Source organism: Lithobates pipiens, unplaced genomic scaffold (assembly GCF_037356315.1).
Source record: "Lithobates pipiens isolate NorthernLeopardFrog02 unplaced genomic scaffold, aLitPip1_a1.2 Scaffold_18, whole genome shotgun sequence".
NCBI classification, from domain to species: domain Eukaryota; kingdom Metazoa; phylum Chordata; class Amphibia; order Anura; family Ranidae; genus Lithobates; species Lithobates pipiens.
The window spans coordinates 369,211,545-369,227,768 of record NW_027507758.1 but is presented as its reverse complement, the minus strand read 5'-3'; the positions used below and the strand labels follow the sequence as shown (position 1 = coordinate 369,227,768).

The 16,224-nt window shown below is 39.4% G+C and overlaps 1 protein-coding gene across 18 annotated transcripts in view; it reads left to right on the top strand.

Annotated features, from left to right (window-relative positions):
• The window catches only part of DIS3L2 (DIS3 like 3'-5' exoribonuclease 2), an 867,027-nt gene that overhangs the window by 577,861 nt on the left and 272,942 nt on the right, over window positions 1-16,224 (top strand). For all 18 annotated transcript variants that reach the window (XM_077487662.1, XM_077487653.1, XM_077487654.1 and 15 more), the window contains 2 exons: window positions 6,493-6,600; window positions 6,688-6,921. In XM_077487662.1, the coding sequence (XP_077343788.1) occupies window positions 6,493-6,600; window positions 6,688-6,921 (342 nt within the window). The remainder of the gene's footprint in view (window positions 1-6,492; window positions 6,601-6,687; window positions 6,922-16,224) is intronic.

Sequence of the window (16,224 nt, the reverse complement as noted above, 5' to 3'; positions counted from 1 at the left end):
GTAGTGTTTCCATGCATAGAAAATGTTACCTGATCATAAATTGACTGAACTAGGTAGTAATTATAGGTTAGTGCTACGAAAATGTACAGTGCTATAGAGTACTTACATCCTATAAAATTAAAGCATAGCAAATGGGGTTGAGGCCTTTAGAACTTTAATTGTACGGTATGAATACAAAATACAATGGTTTTATAAGAAATATACAAATTTGTGTCAGTATTAAAAATTCACACACACAGGGAGAGAAGAGGGAGGATAATAGTGCAAAAGTCCAAAAAAGGACAACCAGACAATTCTAATAGGACATTGATTCCTCTGATGGAGATGAACATTTATATAGATATCATTCCAGTCAAAAATGACCTAATTTAGATCCAATCTCACGCTCTACATGTTTCGCTGTAAACCCGCATCTTCAAGAATTTGATCCGAGAGGAATATTTATCTGTAGAAGAAAACATACAGGAAAGATAATGCATTGAAAATAAGCCAAAACATACTTTGTAGGTAGCACCATGAGACAGGTGCAAACGTATATTAACTGCCACAAGGGCAAAATATACATCAACATGCAGAGCCCATGAGAATTCCCCACTAGATGCCAAAGGCAAAGTAAACTGTACTCACTGGAAAACCCACATCGATAACCTGGAGCACAGTGATGCCAAAATTGTCAATCCCCTGAGCGAGTGTGAGAATAAAGTGGCGGTGTAAAGGGTGGATACTATCAAAGAAAAAAAATTGATACAAAGACTCAAAGGTCTGCAGCTTAGGGGATGTATAAGGCCTAGTCCCCTTACAAAATAACATCTATACAGCCATACACACGTATACTTTTTCTAGTATATTGAAGGGGACGGTGACATAGGCAGTCAAACAAAAAAGCCCCCTAAACACTGGTTCCCTTAGATGGATCCAGAGGCATACAGATATATGTCAGAAATCTAAATAATGAAATAAACTTGAGGGGTATTGACTGCCTCTGAATGCACTCGCTTAACAGTTACTGCATAAAACTCATACATATGCACCTGGCATACATTCCAAACCACTAAGATGGCCAGTATCTGATTGTGCTAGATAATGTTTGATACTGAAAAAGGATGGAAAGACCAATGGTAGTCTAGAGGTTTCAGTTATCAAAATAGAAAGTGTATAGCTATATTAGCAATAGATACTTTGATCATTTTATTCACAGGGTCCTGAAACCTCACCTTGCAGAAGTTGATTAGCTAGTAAATTGCCCATAGAGCCCAGTTATCAGAAATACATCTCAAACAGGAAGAACCAAGTGGCTCATACATCCATAGTGAGGATTCAAGAGTCAGTCAAAAATCTGAGAGGGTAAGGACTCTAAAACTTAAGATGTAGGGTAGATGAATGCTCTGAGCAGAAAACGACAATCGCTTATAAGACACTCATAAAAACAAATCACCACCATCCATCCTCGGAGATTGAGAGGAAATGACCTCCCAAAATATAGCCGCCTGAAACCTGTCCAGCCAGTAAGTCATCGCAGCACATCCACGGCCAGTCCATGACGTCGCCGGACCCGATCCCAGACTACGTATGCGTCAGCCGGCTCATATGCAGTACCACCGAGCGGTGCTCAGCTAGACGCACATCATGTCCAAGTGAATGTAGCCCGCCCACCTCAATCCAGCTAGGCATCCACTGCTGCCTTCAAGTGGTTAGAAAGGGGAGGACAGCTGTGCCCATGAATGAGGGAGATCACACACACCCATGAGAGAACCTCACTGCCCACAGGAGCTGTGCATGCCAACCAGAAAATGCACTGGAAACCTGCATTTTTTTATTTTTTTTCAACTGAGCAGCGTCCTTCTATTTTAGGCAGAAATGCGTTGATGTTTTATGGCTGTATTCCTCTCATCTGTTTATGAAAGCCTACAGTTACCGTCAAGTACTGTGTTGCTGGCTTTCTGTGCGGATTTGATTTTATCAAGGCATTAGCAACATTCTTCCTTGCAAAACAGCTCGAGCTCAGTGAGGTTTAATGGAGAGCGTTTGTGAACAGCAGTTTTCGGCTCTTTCCACAGATTTTCGATTGGATTCAGGTCTGGACTTTGACTTTCCATTCTAACACCTGGATACGTTTATTTGTGAACCATTCCTTTGTAGATTTTGCTGTATGTTTGGGATCATTGTCTTGTTGGAAGATAAATCTCCGTCCCAGTTTCAGGTCTTTTGCAGACTCCAACAGGTTTTCATCCAGAATGGTCCTGTATTTGGCTGCATCCATCTTCCCCTCAATTTTAACAATCTTCCCTGTCCCTGCTGAAGAAAAGCAGGCCCAAACCATGATGCTGTCACCACCATGTTTTACAGTGGGGATGGTGTGTTGAGGGTGATGAGCTGTGTTGCTTTTACGCCAAACATATCGTTTTGCATTGTGAGCAAAAAGTTCGATTTTGGTTTCATCTGTCCAGAGCACCTTCTTCCACATGTTTGGTGTGTCTCCCAGGTGACTTGTGGCAAACTTTAGACGAGACTTTTTATGGATATCTTTGAGAAATGGCTTTCTTCTTGCCACTCTTCCATAAAGGCCAGATTTGTGCAGTGTACGACTGATTGTTGTCCTATGGACAGACTCTTCCCACCTCAGCTGTAGTTCTCTGCAGTTCATCCAGAGTGATCATGGGCCTCTTGGCTGCATCTCTGATCAGTCTTCTCCTTGTCTGAGCTGAAAGTTTAGAGGGACGGCCAGGTCTTGGTAGATTTGCAGTGGTCTGATACTCCTTCCATTTCAAAATGATCGCTTGCACAGTGCTCCTTGGGATGTTTAAAGCTTGGGAAATCTTTTTGTATCCAAATCCGGCTTTAAGCTTCTCCACAACAGTATTACGGACCTGCCTGGTGTGTTCCTTGGTCTTCATGATGCTCTCTGCACTTTCAACAGAACCCTGAGACTAACACAGAGCAGGTGCATTTATACAGACCTGATTACACACAGGTGGATTCTATTTATCACCATCAGTCATTTAGCACAACATTGGATCATTCAGAGATCCTCGCTGAACTTCTGGAGTGAGTTTGCTGCACTGAAAGTAAAGGGGCCGAATAATTTTGCACGCACCACTTTTCAGTTCTTTATTTGCTAAAAAAGTTTAAATTATCCAATAGATTTCGTTCCACTTCACAATTGTGTCCCACTTGTTGGTGATTCTTCACAAAAAATTAAAATTTTATATCTTTGTTTGAAGCCTGAAATGTGGCAAAAGGTTGAAAAGTTCAAGGGGGCCGAATACTTTCGCAAGGCACTGTGTGTGTGTGTGTATATAATATAATTATATATATATATATATTATATTTGGTATATATTCTCTATTTGTCTAAATGAAGATAAAATTGCGGCTTGAGCTTGTGTGGTAAACAACTTGCATAACTTAAATAGATTGAAGTAAGCAACTCAAAGGGGACTTTCCTGGCATTTGGGAGTCCTAGTTAGTAATTGGTATGAGTGCTGTATGATAAGAAACCCATATATAAAGGAACTCTGTGATAAAGTGTTTTGGAGCATGCACTGGGCGGCCTTGTAAAATGTGTGCTCTCTGTAATTACATAACTTCCGTAATTGCGTAACAATTATAATTTGGAACTTCATCCCGTCTGAAGGTAATTTTCACAGGTTTCCTATGAAATAAGGAATTTGAGATAAAAATCTTATACAGTGTACCAATTTAAGAAAGAAGGTATATTTGAATTTGATGGCAGCAACAGATCTCAAAGATGGTACTGGGCCATGTATACCATAGTTTAGTGTTCCCTCTTAAGTTTAACACTGTAAAGAATAATGTGCTTTATATTCAACTGCCAAAAATTGATCTCAACGTGCAAAAAATTGAAATGACCATCCCAATCACATAAATATAATTGTGAATTGACATGCTGACAGTGAAAAAATTTATATTGTGATAAATTAGAAATAAAATAAAAAATAGTCCATAAAAAGTGAAGCGGTTAATCTTCAGTCCTCAAAAGTGACACCGCACACAACACCCTCAAAGAAATTACAGGGTACACCAAGGGAAAGTCCTCCACCAATGAAATCACTGCCGCCTCATGCAGCTCTAAGATGTTTTTTAATATTCAGTTATGTTACTGACCTGTTGCTGAATAAACTAATTCTTGGCAAAACGCTCTTCCTTGTTAGTAATATTTACTTTGCCATCTTTTTGTTGCCCTCTCCCAACTTATTTGAGATGTGTTGTGGCCATCAATTTCAAAAGGACCTATTTTTTTCTTAAAGCGGGAGTAAACCCGCTGACTTCACACAGGCTAAACATACTGATTTGGGTTATTTTTATCAAAGAAATGTAACCTAAGACATTTGGGTCTTAATTTTATGAAAGATTTGCAAAATTTTATAACTAAGAAAAAAATATTTTTCAAAATGTTCACCTATTTAGCAAAATAAAAATGTTTCATTAAAATAAATCTTGAGCTTAAAAAATTATAAAAAATTAATTTGGGTACAGTGTTGCATGCTTGAGGTATTGTCATTCAAAGTGTGACAGTGATGAAAACTGGAAAAAGGTGTGGCCAGCAAGGGTGTGTTCATCAGATTATGCTTTCAGAAAGGAGCTTCCTGCCTCCTCACAAAGTTCTGTAAATGAATGAACTGCAAGTACTGTTGGCTGCCGGGGCTGGCAGCTTGTAGTTCTTAATGAACTGCGAGGACAATGGAGCACTCTTTTAGTCAATTGATTCTTCCTGCCTTTCAGGAACTGCCTGCCCGTATTAGAGGCATGGGTAGACAGTATACTGAGAGCCTGCAGGATTCTCGCATTGCACCTACAATCTTCTGATCACGGGTGCAATGCCTTACAGGCTACAGAGTTAAAAAAAAAAAAAAAAAATGTGCATTTATTTATTTTTATAAAAGGACAACTTGGCCTTTTATAAAAGGAAAACTGCAAGTTTTCTGATGATTTGATATACCATGTTACATGTTTTGTTTGCACAAAATTCATAGTGTGGCAAGAGTAGCAAATTGGATAAGGCTGAATGATAATATAGTGACCTCCTTTTTTTTTTTCATTTATTCACTATTGTAATAAGTGCTTTGGTGAGCTAGTTGAAGGGGGAGCTAGTTAGAGAGGCAGCCCTAAAATGTATTTTTGTTACTGCTTAGTTTACAGCACACGTATTGTGTGGCCCATACAGTGCAGGAGCATATTTCCAATTGCATCTGCAACTCCTTCTTGCCATTTCAACTCTAATACCAGTTCTGGGTTCAAGGGCTTCAAGTTGCTCTCTGAGCTCTTCCTGCTCCTCTTGTCCTGCTGTTATATGCACCTGTCAGTGTTTATCTGCTATTGTCCACCACTCCGTTGGACTGCTTTCGGATGTCCTATAGTGAAACCCAAAAACAAACATTAAATCTATTTTTAAGGCATTTTTACTTTTTTTCATTTCATAATCCAGCCAGTAAGTCTGTTATTTTTCAGCTTCAACTGGCCAAGCTATCCAGACTAAGTAAGTAGGCACAGGGTTGAGACAAACCATTTAACAATGATGGGTGCTTGCAATGGTACACTTTTTTATTCAAAACTGCTGTAGCTTCTCATAAAGTGTTATCTGGAGTTCAGCGTCTGTTAGTCAAGTCTATCCAAATCTGCTAGTCACTATTCTACCTTTCCCACAGACAGACCATGCTGCTGTCGAGTGGTGTCTGCTTTACTACTTTCATCCAGAATGCAGACATCCTAAGGCCCTATTTACATCAAAGTATTCCATGAACACGCTCAAAATACACGTTGCACTTGCAGTGCCATCCATTAATAGCACACAAAACGCGTCCAAAAGACATGCGTTTTTGTCTGCGCAAATGCCCAATAGGGTACATGAGCTGCTTTGGCACAATTGCCGTGCATAGGGCAGCCCATTCAAATGAATGGACTGACCCTGTGTGTGTATCGTGAAAAAACGCTACAAACACTAAGATGGGAAGTGTGCTACTGGCAGAATCACCAGGTGAAATGAGAGAGAATGCTTAATAATAAATACATTTAAAATGAATGCAACCATTACGAAGAATTGGTAGGCTGTAATGTATTCAGTTTGATTTGGGGTTTAATAACACTTTAAAGAATGTGACCGTATTGTATGATTAGCAAGATAGGCTTTTTGATCTGCCTTTAAATTCCTATTCTTGGAGTACAGTATAGGACATAGGTTAACCCCCCAATATGTCTGTTTCCTGTGATCTCCCTATTTACTGCAAAACTGAGGCATGCTGGCAAAGAGAAGGAGTATATGTTTAGAGTGTCTACAGATTTTATTTGCCTGTTTTTAGTCACCTGACAATGGCAGTGTATAGCCCACAGTTAAAAAAAAATAAAAAAAAAATAAAAAAAAAAATGTTTGGGTAGGGTTGGGTTTTAATAGTGAAGTCTGAAACAATCTTCTAATCTCAGGTAATAAAAGGTTATGCTTTTATTCAGAAATGTTTTAACAACTGTATTCTTTCAGGTCATCCCTATGTTGCCAAGATTACTTTGTGAAGAACTTTGCAGCCTTAATCCTATGGCCGAAAGACTTACCTTTTCTGTCATATGGAAAATTACTCCTCAAGGAAAGGTGAGAGCATGCAATGGTGCATAGGTTACATATAAATCTGTTATAAGAAAAATAAAAATCTTTGTATTTTTACAACCCTGTACTCAGATTCTGGAAGAATGGTTTGGCCGAACTATTATCTGTTCCTGTGTAAAGCTTAGCTATGACCATGCACAAAGTATGATTGAGGATCCAAACAAGCTGATTAGCACTGAGGAGCTCCCCCCAATTTCACCCTGGCACACCATTGATGAAATCCACAATGCAGTGCTCAATCTTCATCATATTGCGCAAAACTTGCGCAAGCAACGATTTGAAGAGGGAGCTTTGAGACTGGACCAGGTGAGAATTATTGTTCATATTATATTTTGTGTAGTCTATGGTTTTGCTTATTTTACTCATTTGGGCCTTTTATCAGGCACAGGTCAGTAGGCAAAGCATAGTAATCCATACCCACTCTAAATCTATGGAGAAAAATTACTGGGTGGATAAATTCTTTATCTTTTAAAGCAAGGCATATCCTATCCTGCTTTGGTAAAGTTGAAAAGTACCTAAGTTTGGTTTTCATTTAAAATTGCAAAAGTGGGGGAATTGCAGCTGTATTTTGAGGAAGACCGGACTCGCTACCTGGAAGATTTGTTTTCAACTGTCTGAGTCCTGTCAGCCGATTTCTCAATTTTTAAATCCCAGACACTCTTGTAGTCCGTTTTTAAATTTTTACATCTTATTTCTATTTAGTTTTAGTCAGTCTTTTGACTAAGATGCAGTTTTAGGCAAATTTTTGTCATCTGAATGGTTTTAGTTGACTAAAATCTCCAGTGCATTTTAGTAGTCTAAAATCGACTACATTTTGGTCAACTAAAATCTAATGGGTTTAGTTAAATTGTAATGCATTATATAAGCATTTTTATAGCCTTTCCAAGCTCATTCTATACTGGAGGTAAAATCTAATATGTATTGTATTAACCACTTTCAGCTTTAACTGACAACTGCGCGGTCATGTGACGTGGCTCCCAAACAAAATTGACGTCCTTTTTTTCCCACAAATAGAGATTTCTTTTGGTGGTATTTGATCACCCATGTGTTTTTTTTTTTGTTTGTTTTTTTGCACTATAAACAAAAAGGCGACAATTTTGAAAAAAAAGAATTAATTTTTACTTTTTGCTATAATATCCCCCAAAAATATATAAAAACATTTTTTTTTCCCTCAGTTTAGGCCAATACGTGTTCTTCTACATTTTTGAGGTAAAAAAAATACCAAAAAGCGATTGATTGGTTTGCGCAAATTTATAGCGTTTACAAAATAGGGGATAGTTTTCTGGCATTTTTATTATTATTTTTTTTTTTTTTTACTAGTAATGGCGGCGATCAGCGATTTTTATTGTGACTTCGACATTATGGCGGCCACATCAGAAGTTTTTGACACATTTTTGGGACCATTGTCATTTATACAGCAATCAGTGCTATACAAATGCACTGATTTCTGTGTAAATGACACTGGCAGTGACGGGGTTAACCATGGGGTGGCAGTGTAGGGGTTACGTTTGTCCTAGGGGCGTGTTAATAACTGTGGGGGGTGTGGCTGTGTGTTAGTGAACACTGATCTCTGTTCCAATCACAGGGAGCAGAGATCAGTGTCACTTATTGCTAGGCAGAACGGGGAGATGCTGTTTACTTCCGCATATCCCCGTTCAGCGGCGATCGAGTCCGTTGGCCCCTCACCGGACTCACGGGGGTCCCGACTGGTGCGCGCACCACCGGTGTTATATTCAAATGGATGTGCCTGTACGCCAACTTGCCTGCCCGTGCCATTCTGCCGATGGACATCGTCATGCGCCGGTCGGGAAGTGGTTAAGGTTTGAACATACACTACAGTCACTGATTTAGCCATTGTGATATAGAATGTCTTTATCAATACAGTAAAACCAAGTTTTGTAAACAGACAAAACTATTGCTTTTTGACAAACAGAAGTGCAATTTTAAAATATAAAAAAATAAATAAAAAACTATCAACTCTACTGGCTGTTATGCCATTGCACATATTATTTTGAATATGTTCCCAACATTAGATATTAGGATAAAAAATAAAGAAAAGCCTTTTTATGATTTTTTTGTTTTTCCCAGCAACGTATTTCTATGTGGTAGTGCAGTGTTAATTTTGATGTCAGATTTTGTTTTAGTCAGCCTTTTGACTAAAATGGCGTTTTAGTCTTAATCATCCAAATTGTTTTAGCTTTACTTATATTTTGGTCATCTGGATTGTTTTAGTTGTATTTTATGCGACTAAAATAGTGTTAATTTAGCCAACGAAAATATTTTTGTCAATTACATCAACACTGCTTGTAGTGTCAGGGAGCTTCAGGGAACCTTGTATGTCACTCAATGAAAAAAGCAGTAGCCTGAGGGTGCAAAGTAACAGAAGCCATTTACATGTCCCACCTCCAGTTGGGGCAGTTTCCTTACTAATGGAGGCAAATGGACAGGCAGATTGTGCTTGAGAGACGTCTCTGGACCAAGCACCAAGAGTCTCCAGTACACTGACACTGATCCGCACGATGATGAAAATGGACAATGCTGTATAATATCCAGGTGGTTGGCTTACCTGAAGAAGCTGCAGGATCCCATGTTGCCGTCTTTGTGGCTCAATTTTTTAAGCAGCCGATAGCCTTGACTGAGGTATGTGCTACATATGATGAGAGGGGCAACAACCACATGGTGCTCTGCCACTGCTAGTATCTTAAAGATCCCAAAAATGCAAAGGCTTGTACACATCTTCACGAATCCATGCTGATTACTGGTATCATTAGCAGTAATCAGCATGGATTCATGAAGAATCGTTCATGCCAAACCGATTTATTATTATTAGGAAGTGAGTTGCCATCTAGAAAAAGGGAGGCCCGTAGACGTGGTTTATCTGCATTTTGCAAAAGCATTTGACACAGTTCCCGATAAACATTTACTTTACAAAATAAGGTTCGTTGGCATGGACCATAGGGTTAGTACATGAATTGAAACCTGGCTACAAGGGAGAGTTCAGAGGGTGATAAATGGGGAATACTCTGAATGGTCCGGGGTTGGGTAGTGGGGTCCCACAGGGTTCTGTGCTGGGACTAATCCTATTTAATTTATTCATAAATGACCTAGAGGATGGGGTAAACAGTTCAATCTCTGTATTTGCAAACAATGCTATGCTAAGCAGGGCAATAACTTTTCCACAGGATGTGGAAACCTTGCAAGAAGATCTGAACAAATTAATGGGGTGGGCAACTACATGGCAAATGAGGTTTAATGTAGAAAAAGAGTACAAAGAAGGGCAACAAAGCTAATAAAGGGTCTGGAGGATATTAGTTATGAAGAAAGGTTGCAAGCACTGAACTTATTCTCTCTGGAGAACAGATGCTTGAGAGGGGATATGATTTCAATTTACAAATACTGTACTGGTGACCCCACAATAGGGATAAAACTTTTTTGCGGAAGGGAGTTTAACAACGTTGCCACTCATTAAAATTAGAAGAAAAGAGGTTTAACCATGAACTGCGTAGAGGGTTCCTTACTGTAAGAGCGGCCAGGATGTGAAATTCCCTTCGACAGGTGGTGTTATCAGCAGGGAGCATCAATGGTTTCAAAAAACTATTAGATAAGCATCTGAATGACCACAACATACAGGGATATACAAGGTAATACTGACTTATCACACACAATGGACGTGTGTCTTTTTCTAACCTTGCCTACTATGTAACATCTTGAGCATGTTTTTGAGAATGCCAAGATTATGTTCAAGATTTTTAAGCAGAAACAGAAGACTGCGATCATCCATGGAGATTGCTTGATAAAGATTTTTCAGTACAGCATTATCTACTCAAACCAGCTCAGTGTTTTTGCTACTCCACAAGAGGCCAGTGATTGAATAAACTGTGTTGAAGGCCACTGTACAGTGTTGATCCTACCCTTCCATTTATGCAACTTGGCTCTTTACGGTTTCCTTTGTTCTGTTGCCTAGGGTGCAACCTCGATGGAGCCTCTGTTTGAGATCAGTTCCATTGGGGCTTTATGTGATACTAAAAAAATGGTAAAACGTACCCGCTCTGAGGAATTGTATTGCACAGAAATGTCACATTCTCCCTTTTTCTGTGTGTGCGCGCACGCATGTATAGTGCCTTGAAAAAGTATTCAAAGCCCCTGAAATTTTCCACATTTTGTCATGTTACAACCAAAAACAAATTAATTTTATTGGGATTTTATGTGATAAACCAACACAAAGTGGCACATAATTGTGAAGTGGAAGGAAAATGATAAATGGTTTTCAATTTGTTTGTTTTTACCAATATCTGAAAAGGGTGGCATGCCTTTGTATTCAGCCCCCCTGAGTCAATACTTTGTAGAACCACCTTTTTGCTGCAATTACAGCTGCAAATTTTTCAGATATGTCTGTCAGCTTTGCACATCTAGAGTGAAATTTTTTGCCCATTCTTCTTTGCAAAATAGCTTAAACTCTGTCAGACTGGATGGAGAGCGTCTGTGAACAGCAAATTTCAAATCTTACCAGAAATTCTCAATTGGATTTGGGTCATTCTAACACATGAATATGCTTTGATCTAAACCATTCCATTGTAGCACTAGCTGTATGTTTAGGGTGCCCTTGCAAATCTTCTGCAGACTCAAACAGGTTTTCTTCTAAGATTGCATTGTAGTGCGCTCCATCCACCTTCCCATCAACTGTGACCAGCTTCCCTGTCCCTGCTGAAGAAAAGCATCTCCACAAGATGCTGCCACCACCATGTTTCCTAGTGGGGGTGGTGTGTACAGGGTAATGTGCAGTGTTTTCCCACCACACATACGGTTTTTGGGCTTTTTTATTTTTATTTTATTTTCAATTTTGGTCTCATCGCACCTTCTTCCACATGTTTGCTGTGTCCCCCAAATGGCTTCTCATAAACTGAAAACTTGACTTCTTATGGCTTTATTTTAGCAATGGCTTTCCTCTTGCCACTCTTCCATAAAGGCCAGATTTGTGGAGTGCACAACTAATACTTGTCCTGAGCTGTGTATCTCTGCAGCTCCTCCAGAGTTACCAAAGGCCTCTGGGCAGCTTCTCCGATTAATGCTCTCCTTGTCCAGCCTGTCAGTTTAGGTGCACGACCATGTCTTAGTAGGTTTGCAGTTGTGCCATACTTGTTCCATTTTCAGATAATGGATTGAACAGTTCTCCGTGAGATGTTCAAAGCTTGAGATATTTTTTTATAACCTAACCCTCCTTTAAAGGGGTGGTAAACACTTGTGTTTTTTCACCTTAATGCATCCTATGCCATTGTCTTCTGCTGTTGTCAATAAAAATTCAAAAACCTGGGGGCGGGGCCAAGTCGGGCATACTGTGTCTATGGACAAAAATGCTGAACTCAGGAGCTCTCCCGCCTGGTAACCCCAAGGGAGAGCTTCTCCTAGGAGGTTTTTTGATGCGGGGAGAAGCCACAAGCGCCGTTGGGGGGGGGAACTAATTGACTTCTGAAGGCAATTGGCTACACTAAATTTTAGTTGGGGGTATCAGAGTAAAGGACTGAATACGACACACTTTTCAGATATTTATTGGTAAAATATGTTGAAAAAGATTTATCATTTTCATTCCACTTCACAATTATGTGATACTTTGGTTTATTACATAAAATCCCAATAAAACTTAAGTTTTTGGTTTTAACATGACAAAATGTGGAAACTTTCAAGGGGTATTTTTTTTGAGTAAAAATTAAACTAAAATGTGGTTGCATAAGTGTGCACACCCTCTTACAACTCGGCATGTTGCTGTGTTCAGAATTAAACAGTCACATTCAAACTCATGTTAAATAGAAGTCAGTACACACCTGCCATCATTTAAAGTGCCTCTGGTTAACCCCAAATAAAGTAGTTGAGCTGTCCTAGTAGGTCTTTCCTGACTTTTCCTAAAGGGTACAAAAGAATTTCCAAGGCGTTAAATATACCATTGAAGACGGTTATCAAGTGGAGAAAATGTGGCTCAACAGTGACATTACTAAGAACTGGACATCCCTCGAAATTTGATGAAAAGACGAGAATAAAACTTGATAGGGAGGCTACCAAGAGGCCTTCAGCAACATTAAAGGAGCAGCATGAAATATGTGTTAAGTACTGGCTGTGTGGTACAAGTGACAGCAATCTCCCGCATTCTTCATGTGTCTGGGTTATGGGGTAGAGTGGCAAGACTGAAGCCTTTTCTTATGAAGAAAAACATCCAAGCCTGGCTAAATTTTGCAAAAACACATCTGATGTCTAGCATGTAGGAAAATTGTATTCTGGTCTGATGAAACCAAATACAAAATATGCAGGGGATCAATAATCACTTTCCCCACTGTACATGTGTTGGCAAAGGTCTTTGTCTGCCAATGTCCATCGAACTGTAGGGGTTCAGTTGGGTCATGAATCTTCAGAATTTAATGCTGGAACTGACTCATTTGGAATATCGAAGTCTCCGCCTACATACCATCGGCCCATTTTTTTTTGTTTTTTTTCTTTTGCAAACAAGCTCTTAACTCTCCCCTCCCAGGTTCAAAATCTGCATTTCAAGAGCTGGTCAACCCCATGCTTTTGGATTGGTGTTCTGGGCTTGATAGTTGTCTCCTTCAAGGCAGTTCCTTTTCTCCGTTCCACTCCAAATCATTGCATGTTCTCTGATTTGTGTCATGGAGGAAACCACACTCACAGCTCAAAGGGCAGCTCACTAGATTCAGACTTTGACTGTTGAAAACCATCAGGCAAACTTTCTCATTTACCAACATCTGGAGAATGGCTTCTTCACTTGGATATATTTTGAGACTTAATTTGCAGGTAGGGGAAGTCTGACCATGGACCTCTTGATTGTCAGATTCAATGACATACTGAGCAGAATGGTTTCCAGGTTCAGGGTCTATTCAGACATATAGCAGTGGATGTTTGTATGACACTCTGGGATCAATTCGACCTTTCTACACCTTTCCTCCTCTGCAGCAACTTTCTATTTTCAGAATTGAAGCAGAGGACTTTCTGGTTGCTAATTCTTGCACCAAACTGTCCTGAGTGAATGTCCTGCCTGGCTCTCTGTAGGCTCTCTCAGGGTGCCTGGATTTTTCTGTCTCAAGTACCAGTTTACCGCTGCTTCTTGGTTGCTGGTATTATATCATGGCTGTTGAAACCCTGTTGAAACCCTGTTGAAACCCTGCTCCTAAAAGATGGGGGCTTGTTTTATTAAACTATTCTTATGCTTCTAAAAGCTTAGAAATGATAGTCTAATAAGGTCCACCATCGCACATGGAATGGCACGAGGCAAAACATTTTCATCCCTGTACGTACGTACTCCCTGGTATACGTTCTGGTTTTTCTCTTGTCTGATCTGGATCAACATTTGGCTTTGAGAACAATTAAGGGTTAGATGTTTGCCCTCTCAGTTCTTTTCAAAATCTGCTTGCCTCTCATTCTCTGCCTTTATCTAGGGCAGCCTTTCTTAACAGTTTTAATGTGGAAGAAGAACCCTTGAAATAACCTTCCAGTCTTGGACACTCCTGCTAATAATTACTAGATCTATAGATCAGGTTACATTAATGTAACGGTCACTGGGAAAATGCTTCTTACGTTTGTGGTCTTTGGGTAGAAGCTCCCTGATGAATAACTAAAAAGATCATTGTCAGTGATTACATGTCTGAGAAGCAGAAATTGCTCATTGCTAAAGGAACCTCTACAAAACTGGAGGAACAAAAGGGGTAAAAAGGGCTGGTCTAGAGGTTCCCTCACATAGCTCCATCTATATGTCTAACCTTGACCTCAGGGTTCTCAGCCTAGTTTTGCTGAATCTTCTATAGCCACCATTTAAACCTATCAGAGGAATTTCTGTCTATGGCCGGAAGCTAGTTTCCTGGTGCTACAGACATTGCACTGCCTGCTTGTCAATGGCTGTAGCTGCTGCATGTGTGCATGGGTTTACTTCTCTGAGCAGAGTGCTCTAGTAAACTTGGAATGGTTACCAGGGCAGTGTGTATTTTGGTGGTGGATTTCCCTTTCTCAAGCTTGTTTGTATCGATCTAAGGAACTAATTTATATGGACTAGGAGAAACCGCAATGATTACCCTCTAACATCCAAAATATTATTCTTGGGGGGGGGGGGGGGGGACTACAGTTTTATTTTTTTTTCCCTAATGCATAGAATGCATTAAGGTAAAGATAAAATAAAAATAGTGCTGTGCTGTATGGTCTTGACTATAAATAACCTTAGGGTGTACTAAGAATGTACACAATACAATACTGCATATTGTACAGCCATAACTAGGCGAATAACAAATAAAGTGGCAGTGTACGTAAGTGCAAGTGGTAAATACACTAGAATATCGTGCTAAAAAGTGAATAGACGACAAATTCCCAAAGTCCCAAATTCTTGATAGGTATTAAATGACACAGAGCAACATGCAGTATCACACAATGTCCCCTTCTTTATGATAAAAGAAATAAAAAAATATAAAAACCTGACCTGTATCCGTGAAGTGTATTCTATAGTAAAGCTCTATATTCAGTGTAAAAAACAGAATGCCATATAAAGTGCAGAAAAAAAGTGGTGGTGACTTCCTATATAAAGTGCAGATGAATGGTGACTTCTTATCCGTGCAATATGTGGTGTATGGATGTCCCCTTACCTCACTACTGTAAGGTAACAGCATGTATATCTTTGCAGGTAATGGATATGTTCCCTATGGATGTAGGTATCCACAACCTCTGGACCTGGTGTATGTCTGTCTATATAGCAAATAGCCCTCCTAGACATGGCTACTTCAGCATAGCCATCATGAGTGAGCGTGAGGAAGTATGGAAGGAAGAACAGGAGGGGATGCTTGATAGTGAAGTACATTTAAAAATATTTTTTTAGAACAGAAAAAAATAATCAGAGTACTCACAATTGAAATGTATGAGACAATACAAACACGAGCAGAGAGCTTGCCAAGGTCACTTCCGATGCCTATACATCCCATTGTCCTTTTTTTCTGCACTTAATATGGAGTTCTGTTTTTTGCACTGAATATAGAGCTTTCCTATAGAAGAAGACGCTTCACGAAAACAGCTCCGTTTTTTTAGTTTATCATAAAAGGGGGGACATTGTGTGATACTGCATGTTGCACTGTCATTAATACCCATCAAGAATTTGGGACATCTGTTGTCAATTTAGATTATTCACTTTTTAGCACATGATATTCCAGTGCATCTATTGCCGGCACATTGTCACTTTATTTGTTCCAACATATCTACCACTTGCACTTATGCACATTGTCACTTGTTGTTTGCCTCGTTATGGCTGTATGATATGCGATATTGTATTGTGTACATTCTTAGTACACCCTGTGGTTATATACATCCAGACCATACAGCATAGCACTATTTTTATTTTATCTTAATTTTAGGGTTTTGGTATAACCTTCTGTGTTTGCAGCGGTATACTTTTATTTAGTGGCGTGGGTATAGCTCTATTTTTCATTATGGTAAAAAGCCGTTACCACTTTAAGTTCAAGGACCATATACTATTATTTAATGAGAGAAATTATTTAACCTTCTATAGTGCAAGTAGCCCTGCAGGGGTAGGGCTTGCCAGGTTCTGTGTCTTTCAATGGACGCAAAAAGTAT